Raw genomic sequence first — 22,987 nt, 5'->3', positions numbered from 1 at the left:
TTTATCACGTGCTCACCAAATTCAACGTTCAATTTAGAAAGGTGGACGTAAAATCGGGTCGGCAAAGACTTTCTTCGGGACATCAACATCGATGTTTTTAATCGTCCCAACTTTGATCTACTTTCCTTCACTTTCTTAGACACATTTATCCATCTCTATATTGCACTACAATCACATAACAAAATCACATTGTCGAATAAATCCTTGAACGTTCCCTGATCAACAAATTCTTAAAAACTAATTTCATAGTGAGGAGATTAATTTCGAATTAAAGATAGCGAAATGTTTAGAGACACCTAGTGTCGATCAAAGAATTCAACACTTTCAATTAGAAAACACTGAATTTATGATTGCTTTTAGATACTGGGATCGATAAGAGCCCAAAGCAAACTCGTCAAACGACTCCAAAACGTTTGGCACCGCGATAAATGAATTCAGATGAGGCTCGCGTCAGCAAATGTCAGCAAACAGGAACAAATCGTGCTGGGACTCGTAAGGATCGTCGGTTTTCAACTGTGACCGTGACTTTAAAAAGGTGCTTTTCCTTTGTCTTCGCGCGCGACCTGTCGCATAGTGATCGACTGCGACACGCGTGCCTCGAATTTAACGTGTCCGTGTTGACAGAACGAAGATACAGTAGTTCGTAGAACTTTGCCTATACAGGAAGATGTCGCGTTACATTATACAAGAAACCGGTGCCATAGATGAGATAACGTGTAAAGCACCAGAAGCAACTTAATTAATTCTAAAACATTTTGATAGAAACTCTGGGAAGTTCTCCTGCGAAGTTGGATGAAGAATGAAGAGGTCAAAGGTGAGTAAACTGTACATGAACCTTTTTTAGAGGGCGCTTTTGTACTGAACTCTACTTTACTGTTTTCTTCTTCTCTTCAATTCTTCGACTGACAATTTCTTCATTTCTTCATCTCTTCATCTCTTCATCTCTTCATTTCTTCTCAATTTTTAATCCTTAAAACAGCGCACATCTTTTAACGAAGTGTAACTTCACCAGACTTATATTACAAGACTCGTTAGGAAGAGATGTTGGTCCGTTTCCCAATCATCGCAATAGAAAGCCGAATTAAACGTCAGAACCTTGTCAGTTTCATCCCGAAACTTCATAAATTTCACAATGGATAGCCATAATAAATATCGAGGAGAGGATAATAAACGTATCTATTTTTCTTATTATCGATACTCACAGGAACTTTCTCTGATAAAAAAAAGGCTTCAAGATGTCCCCAGGAAACTTACGAGGTAAAACATTTTTTTTTATTGTAACTGCACATTCCTTCTCATTATCCTTTTCTTTCTCGAATCTGATTGAAGTTTCCTCGAAGAGACAAAGGTAGAATTCGAGGAAAGCTCGAACACACCGAGTTGCATTTTCTCGCCATCGATGGCGAATCGATATCGGCCTGGCCGTGGCGTCTATTACGAGAAATAACGGAAGGCTGTTACTGCAAGGTGAACCACCTTCCTTTTCACGCACACGCTCGATCGCGTGTGTCTCTAAGCAGAATTTCTCTTTCGATTCCCTTTCGTAGTGCCAGTGGAAATAGATAAATCGTTTTCTTCAAGGATTCTGCACTCTTATTAATTTAGTTCCGTCATCAGTTTCTCGAGAAATCGATTACAGTGACTATTGTCCATTTAACGCGTCGACTACCGTGTAACTTTTGCTAGAAATTGTTCGATATAAGAAAGCTGTATAAGCTTTGAAACACGAGTTCTTATTAATCTCTTTAATATCCTTCTTGGTTTTTTTTCTAGTTAATAAACGATGTCGCAAACAAAAGTAATTTCTATTTCTATCTATATTGTAAACTTCATAAACTTTTTAAGAGTGACTTTAATACGATAGCTATAATAATCCAAATTTATTTTAAAGAATTGAAACACTACCCGTTTTCCTGCTACGTATGAAATTATGATTTCCAAGGTTTACCCAACCAAGGTCCACAAAATCTCGAAGAACAGGAAGTTAATACCTGCATCAACGATCAAGAAAAAACTCGAATTCAGCCAAAACTACAGCCATAAGTGATCCGCTCTAAAGAAGGCCAATTTCACAATTATCCTCCAAGAGGTAATTTTCATAATTTTTAGCGTTTTCTTAAGTAGTCATGAATGGCTCGTTGGTTAATGAAAGCTACCTTTTTCCACGTACCCTCTATCGTGAATGAAAGTGAAATGCCTTTGTGGATCGCGGAAAGACCAAACTTCGCAACCCATCCGCTGTTGATCTATCGAGAATCGACAATTCACTCTTCGCGAACATAACTTTCCATTCTTCTGTGCTTTTTTTATGCGCTCTCCTCGACGTGGGTCGTCGCTACAAGGCAAACCACCTTTCCTGTTCCTACGATGATGATGAGTACATTCTACAATTTACGTTCAGCTGGAATCAGGGTAATTAAACTCGTGGTGGATCGTCATGCAAGCTAATGGTAAGCTTCCTTTCTCCTTCGAATTTTAGATAGACTATTAAAAAGTTACCTAGATAGCACACGACGTCCTGATAATGGCTTTTAAGACGCCTCTGTGCTATGCGGGTATTTATTTAAGTATAATTAATTATTAAGTACAGGTATAGAAGTATGATGATCAAACAGAACGAGCATCGCGATAATTAAACGATCCTGATATTTAATATTGACTCATCATTTCGAGAATTATACGCAGCATCACGTTCTCACTCCAATCGATAAATAAACTCAATCATTCACTATGTTTCATTTATTATGGCGGTGCCTGGGTCATCAAATTACCGTTTCGCTGAAATCAATTATTACCTGGATAACGCCATCGATCATTAACTGTCAATTCGGCGAGGCATTATTAGAGCTACCATTAATTCAATCAGCTCGAAACCCAGTGACGAAAGTGGCCTATGCTATCGAACAGAGGCACCTAGATGCAATCAAGTGTCGCGTTATTGGTGTTAATCGCGTCGACGTGCCGCAAAGCTGTCCCACATTAAATTTCGAGGCTCGAGAAGAGATAACGTCGACGAAGGTGGATGGACGATGACCCGTCCATGGTCAAGGTGAAAATCACGTCGCCGATGGCGCGCGTCGATCATACGAAAGAGCTCCCTTCCGGCGCGTGATTGGAATCCAGTGTGATCCTTCTCTTTGATCCGCGATCGACAATTTGACCCAGTTTAAGGGGAAAAGACTAATTTTAGGGTGAAAGAGACACTTGCCACTCGGCATAGCGATACTTGTTTTTGTATTTTAATTGCAACCAGGAAGATATTTTGCAATATATTAAGTAAGTAGAACGAGTCAATTATTTAGGAGACATTCTCAGACTCGCATCTCACTGTACTGACACACCTGCGTCATTTATTTTCCATGATTATGACCACGTGCTCCATCGACTCCGACTGATGACCCTCGATCAGCGTCACATTGTTGCAGATTTATTAGTTTACAAAATCAATAGATACTTTTATTGCACCTCGTGTGACGTCTATATAAATCCTTTTCTTTTATTGTAGCAAAGGGTTGTCCTCGTATTTATGAATAAAGTTATTATTATTCTTGTGTCGCCAGTTGTCGGCGCGAAATTTATCTGACAGACAGTGGGATGACGGGGGAGGCAGCGTAGCATGAGGGGACAGCGAGTTATGCGCCTTACAAGGCAGTCTCAGGTGGCAAAAGGCCGATCGAAAGGTGGACGACGCCTCGGGGCGTGCCAGAAAAACGGGCGACTACGTTGCATTCCCGATGCATCTAAGTAGGCGCGCATAATTATGCGCATCTCGTATTTCGAAATGTCTCTTCTCTCTTTGGCGTTACGCGCTGTGCCAGCCTGCTCCTCGCGACAGCTTCGACATCCAACTTTCCCGTATTCCACTGTCGATGCTTCCTCGAGAGGAGAGCCTTCGAATTTGGTAAACAAAAAAGAATTATTCTCTTCCTACATTTCTTCCTATGTAGAATGATTTGGTTCCTACAGTTTTTCATTCTCAGATAAACTTATCATCTTGTAAAAATTTAAGTCACAGAAGCTGAAGTATCTACTACTCGCTATGATCTCGTGATCGGTTAAATACAACGAGTTTGTAGAATATATAATCTATTCATCTTGTAGAATGTGAGACTGACAGTCAGATAAAATGCAACCGTAATTCCAAGGAATAATAAATAGAAATAGAAATAATAAAGAATTATCTTAAAAAATTATAAAAAATTGTGTCGATAATTCTTTAACTCTTTTTTCAAAAAAATTCTTCATTACTCTGAAAAGTTTTAGCACTGTGCAAAATAGTTTAGGTGTAGGAATTTGAAAATAGACCTCTGAGCGTCAAGGAAGAGCGCAGCTATGAATTATGCACTGGCGATGTGCAACGCCAAACTTTCTTCCGCTTCAATTTTTATTAGAACACGCTTGGCAATGTACTCCTCGGTGGCATATGGCCCTCTGCAATTTAAAAAGTGAAGCTGGACGTGAAAAGTAGCCGTCCGAACGCTCGGCCGCCTCCATAAATATTCAAAAGGCCTTCTATAAATCAAAAATCGATGCGCTTTCTACTTGAGGGAGCGAGAAAGACCGCTGCTTTTGAGGCGAATAGAGAGTGCTCACAACAGGCGCTTCTTTCGGTGAAAGTTCATCGATTTACGAAATAGGAGTCGGTGTTCGTCTGTAATTTTTGTATTCAGATGTTTGAGGCGAGACTTAAAAAAATAAATAGAAACGAAAGGGTACATTTACGAGCATTTAAATTTACCCGAGACCACATTCATTTATGTCATATCTCCAATATGATAATTTAATAATACTTCGATTGACTTTTTGATTAGCCTTAGATCTTAGCGTTAATTTGTCATTAAGCCAGGTATGTATATAATTTTTAATGACTATGGATAGAACATGTAGAAGATTGCTTTGAATGATCACAGCTCTAAATCTATTCCAGCTATCAATCTTCATTAGAGATAATCAAAGGTAGCTGTTCGATTGCACGATTCGAAGCACTCGAGCCTCGATCGATCACCGATCTAGAGATTTATAGCTTCTCGTGGCGAATCGAAGTCATCTACAACGTTCCTCGAACGACGACGATCTCGAAGAGGCGCGAGGATGGTTCAAGGAGAGGTTGCGATTGCAGAAAGCATGGAGGAAGAAGAAAAGAGCAAGAGAAAAAGGTCTGTGTGTCACTGTGCTATTCGGTTACGTAGCCGTCTAACCTTCAGCATTCTCTCGCGTGCAAAACGTATTTTCTACGTTTTCTCAAAGAAGACAACTCTCTTTAGCCAAAGTTTGCACAAGAGATTGCTACAAGACTTTTCCTTTATACAAACTGCAATCTCTTTAAAAGAAATCAGTGAACTGAAGAGAAATCTGGAGTGTAATTCAAGGAAATTCTAAAGTACTCTTACTAAAAAGATCTACATGTCTGGAATTGATTTTGAACTTCTTCTTCAACAAATTTCTGTCTTCTTGGGACACTTTAGCAAAGTGCGAAACAGGAAATATTTTTGTCTAATACAAGGTGTTAAAAGAAGTGTTTCAAGACTTTAAGAATTTATAGTACTCAGCGAGAGGAGTAAAAAGATGTCCAATCAAGAAGATATCAAATGTCATTCTTCATCGAATGAAGATATCAAGTGTTTTATACACTTCCAGATACTTGAAATGCACCTCAGTAACTGAATATACCATTTTATATTCTTTTATTAAGTACATTATAATTCAAGCTCAAAATGAAATAAAACTAGCGTTTGTATTCAAATACTGGGACATGTTCAGCTACTGGAACTTTTGGACCTACGTCGATTCGACATTTGTTACTCTTCTCGCTGAGTACTATGAGTCTTCAAAGTCTTGAAATCCTTTTTTAACACTCTGTATAATTAATTCAAAGTCTAATCTAAAGTAGGTGCAGACGATGTTCGCCAAGCCCGAGTAGCAAATAAGCTGAAAAGCCAAGGTTCCACGAAGACTCTCCCGACGTCTGAGGTGACTTTTGTGGCGCCTCCGCTGCATAGGTCAACGAAGAAAGACAGTGGAAAAAAAGGGGAAAGCAAAGAGGCGACACGTTGCACGCATAGACTGGTGAACTACGAAAACTGGTTTCCCGCGGCTCCTCTTATTTATTCTACGGTGAACGTGTGCCCCCGATGGCATCCCGACGTGTGCATCTCGCCAAGGACTCGACTCGACGTGCATTTAGAAATGCCATTGGATCCTCCTGGATTACAATGTTGGGTCGTGTCAACGTTGGAGATCCTGGACCCTTCGTTTGCCCCCAGAGACCTCCTTTGAGGCTTGAAAAATTAGCGAATGAGATGTGTCCGTAGAACAAGATGAAAGAAAAAAGGGAAGCTTTTTAAATGCTAAGGGATTAGGGATTGGAAATATCGTTGGTCAGCCTGGGTCCCTATATTAATGGAGGCCATCGTTAGGAACTGTAGTATCGCCATTATGGAAGACAGTGTGAAAAATAGGGAATTAGTAAGATAAATTTAGCTGGAGCTAAAAGTTCCCTAATGGCTACTTCGGAGAAATGAATTAATCTTAAGATTGAACAGTGGTTCTCTTGAATTGGCGAAAATAGAAAACTTCAACAATTTTTTAGATATACACTTGCAATAATTCATTTAAGTATATATTTATTTAAAAGAAATGATTCGAAGTTATTAAAGACACTTGATCATGATCATACATCTATATTGAAATTAGAGTCACAGATAATTAAACGTGCTAAGCTAAAGCCAGAAATCTGGAAAATAAAAGAAAAGACACGTCACTGAAGTTTTACAATCAACTACTGCGTAAAATGTAAATGAACAAATCAGTGAGTAACTGCCCACTAACTCTCGTCTACCCACTTTTCCTTAGGAAACTGTAATACTAGTCAGTTTCTGTTTCTACTGAGTGCACATTGTCCCATGTACCTAAAACTTCATCCTTATCTCGTTATTCATAGCACTGACTCCATCTTATAAATTTAACTCGGTCCTGTCTACAATACCACTATATCACGTCGCGATAGTATTAGTTCTCCATTCTCGGAGACACGCCAAGCGGAATTTACAATCTCCGCTGTACGATACGAGCTCTCTATTGTGCAGTTTAGGACAATATCGCTGGTACCGAGGAGGCTATCGTGGGCGAAAGCTGATTCGATGCTAGACGCATAAAAAAAGGAATTTACAGAAGATCCGAGGATCAACAATTTAGACTGATCGAAAAAAGAATGAAAGAAATATTTGTTCCTTTTACGCTCGGCTATCGGTAGTGCGAGACTTTGGCGTCTCGTTCCATAGAACTGCCATGGGATCTGCATACGTATATTACGACGTGGCAGTGATATTGGATCCTTCTGGAGCGGCGCGTTAAAGCGGTTTCAATGTTAAAGTAGAACCTGCACTGGCTGTTGCGAGATACCTGACAGCTATTCTCGAACAGTTTCGTAGATCTGGTCGACTCCACTCGGCTGCAATATCGCGATTGCTCGGTGCAATTTTATGGTCCTCAATTTTTACTATTTTATGTGATATTCCTTTTCTTTTTGCACCTTGAAGCATCCAAAATGGTGCAAGTAGTAAGTTATCACAAATACTGAAGTCAATTTCAAATCAATTATTTAAAGAAGTAAATTCTATTTTAAGTACCAGGAAACGTAGACTCAAGTTTTCTAATTTAGTTACAAATTGGAAAATTTAGATTGTTTTTCTCGAATTTAAGATTTTTGCTGTACAATTTATTAGATTGAGCTAACTTCCATTAATAGACGGAATGAACGCTATCTCGTCGCAGAGGAACACGTGTCTCGTGATTAACAACTAGGAAGTAATGACTTCCTTATTTAATACGTGGTTACGCGGTATCGGTGGAAACCAGACTGCTCGAGAAATCAGGTGCCTCTGTGCAGAACATGAGATCTGAATCATTTACTCTTTGTGCGAGTACACAAGTGTCTTCCACCTGGAATATACGTGTAAAATTCTCTAAACATCGATTACCTTTCAAGAGCCATTACCAGACACTTCCTGTACGTTATGTTCAACGCCAGAAACATAGTAGCTCTACCTTATATCGTTAATTTACACAGTGAAAACCTAAATTGTGAATTGTACACGATTTATCTATTTTAATTAGCTATAATTATACTGGCAGTATTGACAGTAATTACTGTACCAATTCGCGGTTTCTTCACCCGCTCTTCTCGGCTTTTCTCGAAAGTTGCCAACGCACCGTTACTCCATTTTCAGTCGAAGCCTTTCATGCACCTAACTCTGAATGTTCCAGTGATTAGCATAGCCAGTTTCGTCATTAGAGTTTGCGCAGCGTTCCCAGCTGTCCGTGAAACATTTCGTCGAAACTGAAATATTTCCTCTTCGCCAGTTCCTTTAGCCATTTCGACAGTTTCCTTTCTCTATCACTGCGCTGTAGACAACTGGAATCTCCTCGTTAATGAAATACTATTGTAGATTATTGCAATTACTGAAGAAAATTTCCAATGCTCTACTTAGGAGATTCATTAATCGATCACTTTATTCTGGAATAAAGTCTTTAAAAATCTATAGTAGTTTTTTCTTCATTTCTTCAATTTTTATTGCCTTGTGGTGTCTAATCCTTATTTATTCCATTTTATTGGATGATTAAATGTACTTGTAGCTCGTTTTCATTTCACACCTCTTTTCATGTGTGTATTGATGGGTTGCGCATGATTTTCAGAGAAGTAAATTTCTTTTCTAATTATTATTTTCATCTATTTTTTGCAATTCATAAAGAAGCAAAATTTATTTTATTTATTTGATCTTCGTTTTATTTAATAATAATTTGCTTAACACTGATACCTTAATATCCTTCCAACACATTACGTCACTATATGTCACCATAAAACCTTAATCCCCCACAATTCCATAAAATAAAAAATATCGAAAAACCTGTTATAATCCTTCAATCAGACTCAGTTTTCCACCGTGATCCAAACACGATCCTCTTATTAAGCGCTATCTGCAACAGGTTCCCTTTATCGCAGGATTTATTGATACACCCAAGGAATGAAGCAGATAAAGCCTTCTAAATCCTCCTCAGAAAACGGGGCGTTATTTGTCGTTCGTAGAAGAAACGTGTCGAGATAAAAGAGATACACTGTGTTCTTTGAGGCTCGACAGGGAACAGTGACTCGATTGATGTCGAAGCATCGAGACGGCTCTACGCAAATCTTCGCTTTCGCAACAGTTTGTTATTGGGAACGAGCGTGCCGCGAATCTATTGCGAGCTGTTTTCCCGATTTCGCAGAACTCGACCACAGACGTCATCGATGGGGATCGAAATCGACCGAATTCGATTGCGTACTGTAAAATTATTACTTCTGACGTCTAGAAGATTTCAAAATTCCTTCCAAGATTCACTATTTTTCGGAATAGAAATTCATTCCTCGAAGACACCTCCAGTAATTTAAACTCTTCTATTCTTGAAACTGAGGGCATAAGTGCAATAAGAGTGTGAGGCCATCTCAAGCCCTTTTTCGGTCATCTATTCCATAATTCTTCATTTAAAACAAAAATTCCTCATTTAAATAAAGAATTATACAATTTAAGAGTTCCATAATTCTTAATATTTAAAAAATAATTCCTCATTTCTCAAGTTCCATGACAAGTCTCCTGGAACACGAAACGAGCAATGCTTTCCAGGGGACTTCTCATGGGACACAAATAGGTCTAAATCATTCTAATATTTTTAAAGTTGAAAGAAAAATAGAATATTTTAAAGTATAACTTAACTTCTTCAATTATCATGCGTCCTTCTCGCAGATGACGCCTCAACTGGAGACCTTTCTTCAACATATTCCTCCCATTTCTATTCATAAACGATACCTCGGATCGATACAACGTTACCCTTCCCCGTGATTGCAGTGGCTAACGCAATAGTACGTCTGGCGAAGTTATTTCGCGGGGAACGACGTCGATAACCTTTTACCGCGTAAACCGCAAATTTATTGGCCACCAGGAGCATCCTGGCTAAGCTCCCTTGCGCAAATGCATAGCGCTGAAAGGTGGGACCAAAAAAGAAAGATAAAGAAACGGGGTTCTATTCAGCGAACAGCTTTAAAAAAGAAGAAGATCCATAAATTATTCGCGAACGTTTGTCGAGAGTATCAGAGGCGAGCAGAAAGGTTCGCCCAAAGAGCTCTTTCTACGAAGTAAGAAATTCACCGAAAATTAGTCGGTAAAAAAGAAAGGTGAGCGTGGAGAAAAAGTAACGTAAAAAAGAAACCTCGAAGGGATACTTAAGTTCAAGGTTTATTTCGTCGATGAAAGTTTTTACGAAGACTATTTTTGTGGAAAGTTCCTCGAGGTCGTCACTGCAATTTTTCGCGAATTTTTACGATTCGCTGGTGTTACTTTGTGCGAGAATTTTATGATAGATCCACGACTCGCTATGTTTTCACGAAAACCGTGAAAAAGATGCGTAAGACGTGTTTTCACTTCGACACGGTGCGAGCGCACCCGTGACGCGGACCTTGAATATTCTAAAGGCCGATTGCGTTTTCGCTAGTAAAAGTCCACAGTTTCGCGCAGTTGCATTATTCACGATTCCTTTTGATTTTGATCACCGTCTCACATGTGACGAAACTGGCTACCATTGCGTCTACATCTGGCTTCAAACTCTCGTCCCAAAATGATTCAGACTAAAAATATTAATAGCAATATATATACATTTCTTCTCCGCCAAGAACTTTCATCGCTGCCTTTAAAGTAAATATCCCCATACTTAATCGCTTAAGATGTCAAATATCCCAGAAAGTAAACTACCTAAAACTGAATGTCCTCATACTTTAATTATGAAGTCTCAGAAACTCTCGATTCTCTTTTATGACACTAGTATTTAATTTTAATTAGGTTACGTAATACCTTAAAACTTAAGCATAAAAGTGAATAAAATTAACGTCAGTGTTTAGATATTGGGACACGGTCAACTTTTGGGACATTTACCTTACCCAAAAACCCAAGTGGCGAGGAGCATAATAACGAAAATTGCTTCGAGAAATTTAAGTACCAAGGAAAGTGGGACGACAGACTATTCAGGGCACAGTATTTCCCATGTCCAGTGACAGTGTGGTTCCTCCTTCTTCGAATCCAGTGGAGAACACTGGCAGATGGAATCCAAGTTGGAGGATCGCTGGTTTTTCGAAAGGAAACGGAGTTCACTGGATGATCGCCTCTCGCAGGTTGCTGGACGGAAGGATCGCTGCTTCTGGGTGGCCGTTTTGCGACGTGGAAAAGGTGGCAGCACCGTCCGGATGGTGAAAGTCCTTCGATGAAGAGGAAGGAGTGGTGGTCCACATATAGAGGGGCGAGAGGGCGCGGCTTGTCCAGACACTCTTTGTCCCGACGACGACGATGACGGCGACGACGACGATCAAGATGTCGCCGAAGTTCCTGTTCCTTCTTGGATCCCTCTTTCTACTTGCCGGTGAGTACGCGTTATCTTTTCCGCTTCTGTGTCAAAACAATCCTCTGCTTTCAAAGTCTTTCGTGAAAATTCCTCCGCCTCTAGTTACTGTGAAAGTTTCATTCGAAATTTGAATTCTGGTCGACTGTTGCCTTTGAATTTTATTTAAATCGCCGATTGAAATTAATTGAGTGTCAATTTTGATTGATGAGACGATGATTGGTTTTAGTAGGGATTATTTTGAACGATTTTATAATAATTTTGAACGCTGAGGAAGTAAGTTTTTTATTGTAAGAGTTGATCTAGGGGCTCAGCTACTGTGGAATGTGTTTTGTTCAGCGGGAGGGAAATGTGAATTTGTTTTGAATGGTAATCGCGAGATATTTCTTGAAGCGAAAGTTGCTTTCAGAGATTGAAAGTCTTTCGATGCAATGGGACCTGTTTTTTTGAGAGAAACAACTCAACTTCGAATTTCTGAGTGTTTTCTGTTGGTGAAAGTTGTTTTCGGTGCTTAAGATTCCTTTGTAATCGAATAATCTCCCATAAATATTGAGGATTGAACATCTTTAAGATAGATTTCTATTTCAAAAGAATTCTTTTCTAATTAATAAATCTTGAAAATTAGGATTAAATAGCTGATGATGTATATTAAAAATACATCTTAGAATATTTTTTAAACATTTTCAACTTCTTTAAAATTCCTTTTTAAGAAGCAAACAATGCCTAAGTGTGTGCAAATTGAACAGACAGTATACAAAATACTATCAGTTTTATAACAATCGCGTGAGGACCGGGAGGTGCTCAGTGCGTCCCGAGAATTCTGGTGATTTCAACGCTTGGTAAAGCGCCGCGTGCAGCCACTACTTGTTACACTCGCGATACTATTGTGATAGCTTAAAGGTAGTATCTGAACAAAGGTTCACATACTTCATCATAAACTATTCTTTCCAAAAGGCAATCACACGAATTTCTCACCCTTGAAAATGAACCTAGAAAGCCATTCAATTAGGCTATTTCTCCAAAACTCTAAACTCATCCAATTCGATCAACAAATACCATAAATCGAGGAACAAAAAATTCCCAGTACCTTAAAAACAAAAATGCTTCGTTAAAAATACCCAAAACAGAAAATAAGAATTTATTCTTCAACGTCGACAAGATCCATGTTCCTCAGACAGCGTGAAAGTTTTACGAAAGACGAGTTATCCAGTTGTCCGGAAGTATGGATCATGATCACCGATCACGATCCATACGTAGACAGACGAGAAGGCTGATTCGAAGTCTTCACGAATACGCTAGTCGTTCCGACGAAAAGGAGACAGGGGGTAGGAGGGAGGCGAAGGAGGAACAACCAGAACCTACTTTGGAGAACCACTGTCGCTTCCCTCCCCACCCCCGCCTGGTCGCCCTGACATTTCCAAGACTTTCTACTTCTACAGGGGTTCAGCGACCCCAGCGTGTTCGGTCTACGATCTCCCAGGATCGTGGCTCCCAGCGATCGCGACATTTTCCACGATTAATCGAACTGACATTCGCCATACGAATCTGCCCTTTTTAGTCAAATGTCAGGAATAGTGTACTAACCCCTTGCTTGATCTCTTTTTCTCGGTCGTGGTTTGATTGAGGAGGTATGGAGGACGAAGAGAAGAAACTATTGTCATTGTCTACTAATTTTATACTACTTAATTAATTGCTAGAGTTAGGGGTGTTGAACAGAATAAGGTGTTATTCTATTACATTTGCCTTTTACTGAGATATTTTAATTATAATGCATTTCCTTTGAGGATGGAACCAGGAAGAGTCAGATTATTCACAAAGTAGAGATTTCGAAAAGTTCTTTTTGGTGCTATGTCTAACTCTAAGAGAATGCACCTTTTCTTTTTAGAAGAATAAGAAAGGAATCTTTAGCAGATCATATGGAAACCATTCCTTGTAAATTGAGGTGTTTATGTAATCGATGATACTCATAGAATGTATGTGACTGTCAGCAGTAGAAGTAGAAATGGTTAGACAAGAAAGACGTCTTCTTAGATAGCAAGATAATGTCATAAATACATTACACATTCTATTTATACTGAATTTATTCCCTGAACGAGTTAATATTCTCTTGCATTAAATTTGTACACGCTTATCCATCTTCAGGGACACAGGTCAGAGCACAAGACGATGAAGGATCAGATGGACTCGACGCAAATGCTGAAGAGCTGTGCCAAGACAGGCCAGGGGACGAGTACTTCCGGTTGAGCATCGAAGGAGACTGTCGTGATGTCGTAAGGTAATTGACAAGCCATTATTCAAAGAGAATATTTTGTAATTTCTGAATCATATTAGAAGTACCACAAAGAAATCCATTACTTTATTTTTTTACTCTAACTTGTCTAAGTTACATAGGTATAAATTGCATTAAAAATTTCACCTGGACCACACATAATAATATCCTCAATTGTAATTAATTCTGTAAATAAGAATGATCGCGAATTTTTCCGTAGTCGGCTCATTAATGCAATAAAAGTAACTTCGAAGGACACATCGGTCGAACAAAACACGATTTCTTACAACAAACGTAACGGTAACTTTGATTTACGAAGGATTCGAGGACATCCGTCAGAATTCTAAAGCAAATTACTACGGTTCCTCCGCGCTCGAATTCCGCGTTCAAAGGTTCAAGGTGAACCTGATACTGGATACGCAGGACTCGCCTTCTAAGTAATGACGACAGCCCGAGTGTCCTGACTCACTCAGACTGAAATATTCCATCGTCAAGGACACACGTGCAAAAATATCCTCGAAACAGAAACACGTCCTACCAGTGAATGTCTCATTCTTGAAGACTGTTCAAAAAATCTTTTAACAATATCAATTACGTTCTTTGCCTCTCCAATTTTTTCTATAAAATTAAATCTCTATTACAATCGAAAACTTCACTGTTACTAAAATTAAACAAAATGGATATGAAATATTGACACGCCCATGAGAAAGGTGTCATTCTAAATATTTGGACCAAGTCTAGTCGAAACGAAGACAAAATGAGAACGAATTAACTCCAGATGCGACAAAGCCACCGAGATCGGCGTCACCAGGTTGGCCACTGTGCGGTGTCCGACAGGTCTGGCCTTCGACATTGAGAGGCAGACGTGCGACTGGAAGACGAACGTGAAGAACTGCGACCAAATCGAGAGTAAGCGACGATAATCGACTTAATTACTAAAGAACGTCCCGTTTTCTTTCTGTTCGCCGCGGACAGGTGCACGAAATCCGGCCTGAAGCAGATTACCTGCCCCAGCGGACTGGCCTTTGACTTGGACAAACAGACCTGCGACTGGAAGGGCAAAGTCAATAACTGTGACAAGCTCGAGAGTAAGTCGATGTATCGACCAGGTTGAATCGAGCCCAGCTGTCTCCGTTTTTGGTGCTTTCCTTCCTGCAAAGATGCGTTTATTATTTTCTTTGAAAATCAACGAAAGCAGATACTTGAGAAATTGAATCTTCAATTTGCGGAACTGAGTACTTTCAGTTTTTTCAAAGAGAGGCATAATAAACACATGTTTTATGGGGTGAACACCTGTCCCCGAACGTTTCTCTTCTTTCATAGACGATGAGAAACGTTCCAGGAGATTCGGGGCGTCCGATTCGTTCGTAGACTCGCAACGTAGCACGCACCATTCGTAAAGTAGTACTAACGCACCATCCCCCACGTACTTTCGATGTCCCACCCGCGAATCTTCTCGTCTCCATTAGACATTCGTTCCACGAGGGTGAAAGAAGAAATCAGAGCACCGAACCCAGAGGAAAGTGTTGAAAATAAGCTTCAGTGGCGCGTCAAAAACATTTCCCCGCTCGATAATATCAGCACAGGATTTGAGCAATAAAGACAGGCCGTGACTAAAATCTTGCATAAACGGAATAACCGGGGTACTTTCTAAACCGAACGTAGAAGCAATTTTTCTGACTTTGCTGCCTTTTTTTTCTGCCTCGTTACGGTGTCCTAACGTTACGCGAGCGCGGTATCAGCGCCGTTCCCTGCACACGGCGAGGTGAAAATACGTGGCTGTTGCATATACGTGCATACGCGCACGCGAGTCACTTTCGAGACGTTGTAATCTCCAGTCTGGCCACTTTCGATTCCCCGAGTCGAAGACTGGTTTCGATTTTGAGCGAAAGTGCGCGACCACGCGCTGGAGACGAGAAGTCGCTCTCTCGAATTCGCTTCTAACCCAGTTTCGAAGCCTTATTTCTCTTACTAACACCTTGCCAAACGCATGTATCTATTATTGAAACCTCGAGCGCTTGTCTGTTGTACCTATCTGCTTCGTAAAAGTCATGCATGATTGTATGGTTTATTATAGACTGTCTATAATATAGAGTGTCTCTGAACCTTGGTCATCCAGTCAATACATATCTCTGATGAGAAGATTAAATAAGAAGTGTTTATGAGTACTTGAATCACTGTTCTCGAATGTTCAGAAAAATAGACATAATAGAAAGGTGATTTCTTGCCCAGTTTCACTTGTGGGTAATACTGACACAGTTTGACTAGGAGCTCTGAGACACGCTGTATGATTCTTTCTGTTCTTGATCGCCACAGGTACGAGGCAACACGTTCTCGATCACTGATCTCGCTCTTTTTTCCTTTCCGACTCTATCTGTCTCTAACTCTGCCGCATTTTTCCTTCCCTTCTGTCTCTCCGCGTCTAGATCGGTCTCGCTTCGACGATCTGGCCTCCTTACGGGAGCTCCTCGTTATTTAGTCGGCTCGTTCGCTTTTACCGCCAGCGACGCCATCATTAATTCTCTTCTTTTCCCTCGGTCTCGATTCTCGCGAATATTTTCTCGCCACATATCGAGAGCGCATCGCGTCTCTGTGTTGGCTTCTGATCATTCTCTTGGCCATCCTTGTCACGACTATGAGGATCCATTGTTCAGGGTCCTCCACTTCCGGTTCTACTGGAGGTGTCGCGTGTTTCGATATTAATTCAACTTTTGAATTAACTGCTCCGATTGGTGTACCAAACTCTGTCGATTTTATTGCAGACAGAAGATGGAACTGCAAAATTGTCTTGCAGTCATTTGATAATTGGGAGACTTGTTTCTTGAAGAATCGGAGTAGTTGAATTCTATCTGTTCTTCGTATTTCATCACTTTCGATTTGTTCTCCGTGGAGACCTTTTTCTTATTTTTCTACTATCTGTTCTCGCCTTCTTTTCGCAGCGTCCATCCTTCTGTTCTCTCATTTACAAAGCCTGAGTGTCTTGCGGGATCACTAGGGTGCGAATCGGTGCGAGCCAACGAAGAAAACGTTCGATTCTTGACTCGATACGTCGATTCTCGTTTCCCCCCTCGAATTCCAGAGCGTTAATGATCTTAAAGGTTCCTCGAGGAAAGAATTTAAAGAGAAATCCGCGGTAGCCGCCAGGAAAACATTCAAGACTAATTAAAAAATATGTTCTTCCTTTTTCTGTCGTTTCTTCCGGTCGGTGGTTACGAAACAGACTTTACAAACACGAAGAAAAAATCCCAAACTTTATTCGTTGGTTTCTTTGCGTTTCCCGTCGCAAGGTGTCCAGAAAAGAGAAGAGTGGCGAACTTTTTAAGAGAGAGGAAAAAACATGAAAGAAACGGGACGCTTGAATGATAAAAGTTACTCGGAGGATGCAGTCAGTGGCGTAGGAACGTAGAAAAGAAGGAATTACAGTGGCAAAGAAAATGTTAACGCTTTTGTGAACGATTCAACGCGTTCCATGCAAGAAACTTCGATAGAAAAGTTTTGAAATAGTATTTTAATAGCGGCTATGTAAAATACGAGCCCCAACACTTTTAGTAGAAGTTCGAAGGGAATTGGAGCAGATCGAATGGTCGCGAAAGCGTTAAACTTCCCACACATGTATATAAAGTTTGCGTGTACATATTAGATTACACAGGGAACCAATTGAAATCGTAACTCGTCCTAGAAGATGTAATTAGTCTGATACTTAATACTTCAGTTGGTCGAGGTACAGTAGCTTTGGACTTGGGTGACATTAATTCAGCACTGTAACAACTTTAACCCTTTGACGAACGCCCTTAAAGTTTCCCAAACTATTTAAATATCTTTCTCGTAATTCAATTAGATTTCTATCACGAAGAATTAATAGTGTCTTATGACACGAGATGAGTCTCGTAATTGGGTCAAATTGAAGCAAAGTAATATTTTGCATTTTATATTTTGATTAAGATAAAAATTGTTTGAAAAAAGATATCAGTCAAGTAGAAATCAAAGTAAATAATTTCATGAAATAATAATACAATGTTCCTATTTCCACAATACATTCATGTTTCAATATTCAAAACTTAAACTACTTGTCAATTAAGGGACGATTGATCCCCTGACCCCACAAAAAGAATATACCAAAATGAGTCACCAATTCTTGCTCAGTTTGCACACAGTATGTTCAATCCAAAAACAATTTCTAATCTTCAAGCACTCGAGAAAAGAAACCACTTTAAACGTATGATGTAAACTGTGCAAAATTGTTTCTTCGAAAGAAAATTTCTCCCTCGACAACTCCTCTTAGCTTCTATTTTCATATCTCCCTTATCTTCTCCTCCCATCTGTTCCTCCTCCCTCTCACGTGACTCGCTCCAAATCGATCCACGTAGATTGCTGTTCCTGCGCCGCTGAGTATCGATCTCTCTCACTGTACATACAAATTGGGCGAAGTAAAAGTAGAATTGGGGGCCTTGATCGCGCACCTTGTAAACCGTCGAATGGAACGAGTAGTGGAGGATTGATGAACGCATTCAGGCCGCGGGGAACCGTCCCCGTTTAACGAGGATTACGTTTGCAGAGCCACGTAAGGTCTTGCCCATCCTGAGGACCGATGAACCGGTCTGCCCCGAGCTGAAATTGTCTTGCGGTAACGGGGAGTGCATCGAGAAGGAGCTCTTCTGCAACGGTAAACCGGACTGCAAGGACGAATCCGACGAGAACGCGTGCAGTAAGTACCGCCACGATTATATCGTGCACTTGCACGCGACGTTGCACTTTCACTATCGCCTAGTTGACGTGCAGCGGTCGTTATGTAAGCCACGGGGTGGGGAGGATTCTTGCTCGAGAAAATGTTTATACGATTGGAACTCGATTAACTCTAGATTTATGGACTTGGAAGATACATTATTCATAGAACTAAGCTTTTTACATAATCGTGCCATTACACCTCATTAGAAGGACATATGAGACTAAATAGCGAATCAAATTGTTTGGTGAGAGAAATGAAAATGCTTAGTATAAAATTGAAGATAGAGAAGTAAGTAGATTTTTGTGACACTGAATGTGTCTGTGAATCTAGAGTTAATCATCGAGATTGGAAACTAAAGGAACTTTGGATCCAAACTTTGAATCACCAAACTCTGGTATCCAAGTTTCCAGTTATTAAAGCTTGAATCACGATTTAACCATAGTTTCTAGAAGTTCAGAAAATTAAAAACCACTGTTAAGTGTTTCTCTGCCTCCTTGATTTTCTATCGCAAAGTTTCTATCTAAACTTCAGTTTCTCAAATTCCTCTATCCAGCCACGTTCTAATCTTCTCTAATCTTCATCTTCAGCCGTGGAAACAGATCCTAATCGCGCCCCAGACTGCGACCCGACCCAGTGTGTTCTCCCCGACTGCTACTGTTCAGCTGACGGAACCAGGATCCCTGGTAACATCGAACCATCACAAGTACCTCAAATGATCACGATCACCTTCAATGGAGCCGTGAACGTGGACAACATCGACCTCTACGAGGACATCTTCAATGGTCAGCGCCAGAATCCCAATGGCTGTCAGATCAGGGGTACCTTCTTCGTCTCTCACAAGTACACCAACTACTCAGCTGTCCAGGACCTCCACCGACGCGGTCACGAGATCGCTGTGTTCTCTCTGACGCACAAGGATGACCCACAGTACTGGACCCAGGGCACCTACGACGACTGGTTGGCTGAAATGGCTGGGGCCAGGTTAATCATCGAACGATTCGCTAACATCACCGACGGTTCCATCATCGGTATGAGGGCTCCCTATCTTCGCGTGGGTGGAAACAAGCAGTTCGAGATGATGGCTGACCAGTTCTTCGTCTACGACGCATCCATCACTGCCTCCCTGGGTCGTGTGCCCATCTGGCCGTACACTCTCTACTTCAGAATGCCACACAAGTGCAATGGCAACGGTGGAAACTGTCCATCCAGGTCCCACCCAGTCTGGGAGATGGTGATGAATGAGCTGGACAGGAGAGACGATCCAACCTTCGACGAGTCTCTGCCAGGTTGTCACATGGTGGACTCCTGCTCTAACATCCAGACAGGTGAACAGTTCGCTAGGCTGCTCAGGCACAACTTCAACCGACACTTCAACAGCAACAGAGCACCTCTTGGTTTGCACTTCCATGCCTCCTGGCTGAAGAGCAAGAAGGAGTACAGGGAGGAACTGATCAAGTTTATCGAGGAGATGCTTGCTAGGAGCGATGTTTACTTCGTCACTATGGTCCAAGTAAGTGTTTCAATCCCTTTAAACCTCTTTCGTGATAGTTTTCAAGCAGTGAAAATCAGTTTGAACGATTCTGACAATTGCTGGAAGGGATGAAGATTCAGACCTATGAGTGCCCAGATTTAGAAATTTTCTATTAATTTTTTCTCTTCGTGTTCTTTTGACGAGCGTGGGTTTGTCCTTGAGTGATGCTCGAGGAGATTCTTTTGTCTTCCATTTTCTTCTATGGATGTATTGCATGAGAATGATTTCCAGCTCGCTCAACTCGCGAGAGAAAGAGATATTCCGTATCGTTGAAAGCGTCATTAAGACCACCTCGGGTTATTCCAATTTATCTCCCGTTTTCAATCCCGCCGCATCACGACGTTTCTCGTTCGTGATCCATCAAGTCTCGGACGGTGGTTTTATTTCGCTTCGCGTCGATTTATTCTCTCGCTTTCAATCCAGCCGCGCGATAGCACTCTCCCTCTGTCTGCTCCGATGTATTCAATATAAGCACTCTCGATCGGCTCGTAATCCATCAGAAAATTACTCGTTTCGCTTTTATTTCCTCGTTCAATCCTTCGAGCGCGGTATCTGAACCACGCAACCGCAATTCGTTGCAGAATTATCGTCTTTAGTACTGCTGCAGTTGTCACATTTAAAATAGTGGTCTTTGAACGAAATTGTATGAAGTATAGAATTTCTCCACCATTTTTTTTTGTTTCTTCAACACAAGCGATTTCTGAGCTTTCAATTTCCAAACTTTTAAGTACTTAAATATTTAAATATTAAAATGGTTTAGTATTCAAATATTCAAATTTTGTAATATTTAAATTTCTAAACCTGCTAATTTTGAAATTTTTAAACATACCACTACCGAAATGTTCAAACATTCGAATTAAAAAATTTCTGTAATTTTATTTGTTTGAACTTTTATAGTTCTTAACAGAGATTTCTACCTCCTCGCAAACATTATCGCGTAATTACATAAAAATCGTAGCACAAACCGAACAGTTCTTCAGATAACTGTGATTATAGAAGCTATAAAAAAAAACTATGTTTGATCTTATAGAATTCTAATAATTAATTGCAACATTGTACTATGAACCAAACAGTGACCTTAAAAAATCCACTTTACAAAGTTCCTTCAAGTGATCAAGAGTTACAAGAGACCTTCCACTGCATTAACAACAATTAGTTCAACAATAATACTAAAAAATGGCGATATAAAAATTAGAAGTATGCATAACAAGTATTTAGAGCAATTATTTATTCAAGTAATTCACTTCAAACATGATCCATAAACCGTGATGTTCGACACAAAATCGTGTCTGACCGCGTATGTCTGTTTCTACTCGCAGGTCATCAAGTGGATGCAGACCCCCACAGAACTGTCAGCCCTGAGGGACTTCCAGGACTGGAAGGAAACCTGCGACGAGAAAGGACAACCGTACTGTTCCCTCCCAAACGCCTGTCCTTTGACCACCAGGGAGCTTCCAGGCGAGACCCTTCGCCTGTTCACCTGCATGGAGTGTCCAAACTACTACCCATGGTTGCTAGACCCGACTGGTGACGGTTTCACCGCGAACAAAAAGTGAGCGATCCACGTGAGAAAGTCGCTTGATCGAGTGTCTTCGCGTGTCATCGAGAAGAACAAAGACGCGATAGTGAGGAATCGAGGACAATTTCCTTGGAGAACGAGCGTGGTGAACGTTTCGCGAACCGAATGCGAGATCTCTTGCCAACTGTGAATTACTAAACTCGAATTCTGACAAGCGATTTCAATCATTGGAGTAGATGGGATTGTTCAAAATTGGGGATAGAACCTGGAAGAATGAGAATTAAAGCATCTGGGGACTTTCTGTATCCCTTTGCAGTTAGGTAAAAATGGATGAAAAGTAAATTATTCTTTGTTGCATATGAAGGATTCGCTATCAGGATTCCTTTAGGAATGTTCGCGAAACGTTTCTGTCGATCCTCGAACGAAAAGGAGTCCCTCCACGCGAGACAGGAGCGAGTCCTTCGCGAGGACGCTCAACTTGTAAATAACCACCGTATCCTTGCCCCCTGATCCTTGTCCCTTTCTCTCGTTCGCCGCGTATATCCTGGCGAAGGATCGATTCGAGAACGCTGCACGGATTTTCGTGCCACCGTTTCTCCTCGTCGGTTAAAACATAGCGGTTAAGAGTCGTGTGAGAGATTAAATAATTTTTAGAATCCTTTAAAGTATTTCTCAATAAAAGTTTTGTGAAAAAATTGACTTCTTTCTTATGACTCCATTTCAGCCCTCAACCCTTTTGCAGTGTATTTTCTTTTTCATTTTATAAAATTCAAGTTTTTAAACCTTCTTTTATTCTCCTTTTATGAAGCGCTATTTTGTATTTGCATAATTTGGTAGGCATTGTTCGAAATACTCGATGCAAAAGAAAGGAATAAGAGGAAAAGAGAATATTTGAAGTCTAGACAAGATTAAAAATTAAGACGATGAACTTTGCATTGAAAGAATGTTAATTTAGCCTTGAAAGTCATCGATAGGCGCCAGACTTAAGGCAGGAAAATGTCGGGAATGATTCTCGTCCAACTGTGCCCTCGGGGCACCTTTCGATTTCGGACAACATTCCTTTCCGACCGCAAGACCTGATACGTTCAATAAAAAACGAACATTCCTTGCACTTTCTTTTGAGTTACCGAGACACATCATTTTCTTCTACTTATTCCATTCTCAGAATCCTTATGTTACAATTGATTTTCTGGATTTGATCACTAATGAAATGACCTCATAATTTACAAAAAAAAGAAAAAAAAAAGGACGAGAATCTTTTGATTCATGTTTATTCGCGATTACATATTCTTTAATATTTATTGACACAAACAGTTTCCCATAAATGCACTCCTCAACCCTTGGGGAGTTAAGAATACCAAGGGTTAAATGCACTATTTACTTTATTAATGTAACTTTATTACATTAACAAAATGTACATAATCATGACCCTATACATCCCAATGTACAAGTTTGATTTGTGACAATAAATTATTTCCTTTGAATTGTTCTATGGCAATCTCTCTTTCCCTAGAAATTATT

The 22,987-nt window shown here is 40.3% G+C and overlaps 1 protein-coding gene across 1 annotated transcript; it reads left to right on the top strand.

Moving 5' to 3' along the window:
* The first annotated feature begins 18,200 nt into the window (after window positions 1-18,200).
* On the top strand, window positions 18,201-21,503 carry Verm (LDLa and CE4_CDA_like_1 domain-containing protein vermiform). The gene is made up of 3 exons (XM_076388179.1): window positions 18,201-18,395; window positions 19,004-19,926; window positions 21,267-21,503. The coding sequence occupies exons 2-3, from the start codon at window positions 19,129-19,131 to the stop codon at window positions 21,501-21,503; spliced, it is 1,035 nt and encodes a 344-aa protein (XP_076244294.1). The 5' UTR covers window positions 18,201-18,395; window positions 19,004-19,128.
* The last annotated feature ends 1,484 nt before the right edge of the window (window positions 21,504-22,987 follow it).

Source organism: Calliopsis andreniformis, chromosome 10 (assembly GCF_051401765.1).
Source record: "Calliopsis andreniformis isolate RMS-2024a chromosome 10, iyCalAndr_principal, whole genome shotgun sequence".
NCBI classification, from domain to species: Eukaryota; Metazoa; Arthropoda; class Insecta; order Hymenoptera; family Andrenidae; genus Calliopsis; species Calliopsis andreniformis.
This window is presented reverse-complemented; position numbering and strand designations above follow the sequence as displayed.

Bases quoted from the DNA above. Each gene is read 5' to 3' on its own strand.
- Verm (XM_076388179.1), top strand. From the start codon at position 19,129: ATGATCACGATCACCTTCAATGGAGCCGTGAACGTGGACAACATCGAC. The intron at 19,927-21,266 runs GTAAGTGTTTCA...TTCTACTCGCAG, and splicing joins ACTTCGTCACTATGGTCCAA to GTCATCAAGTGGATGCAGAC.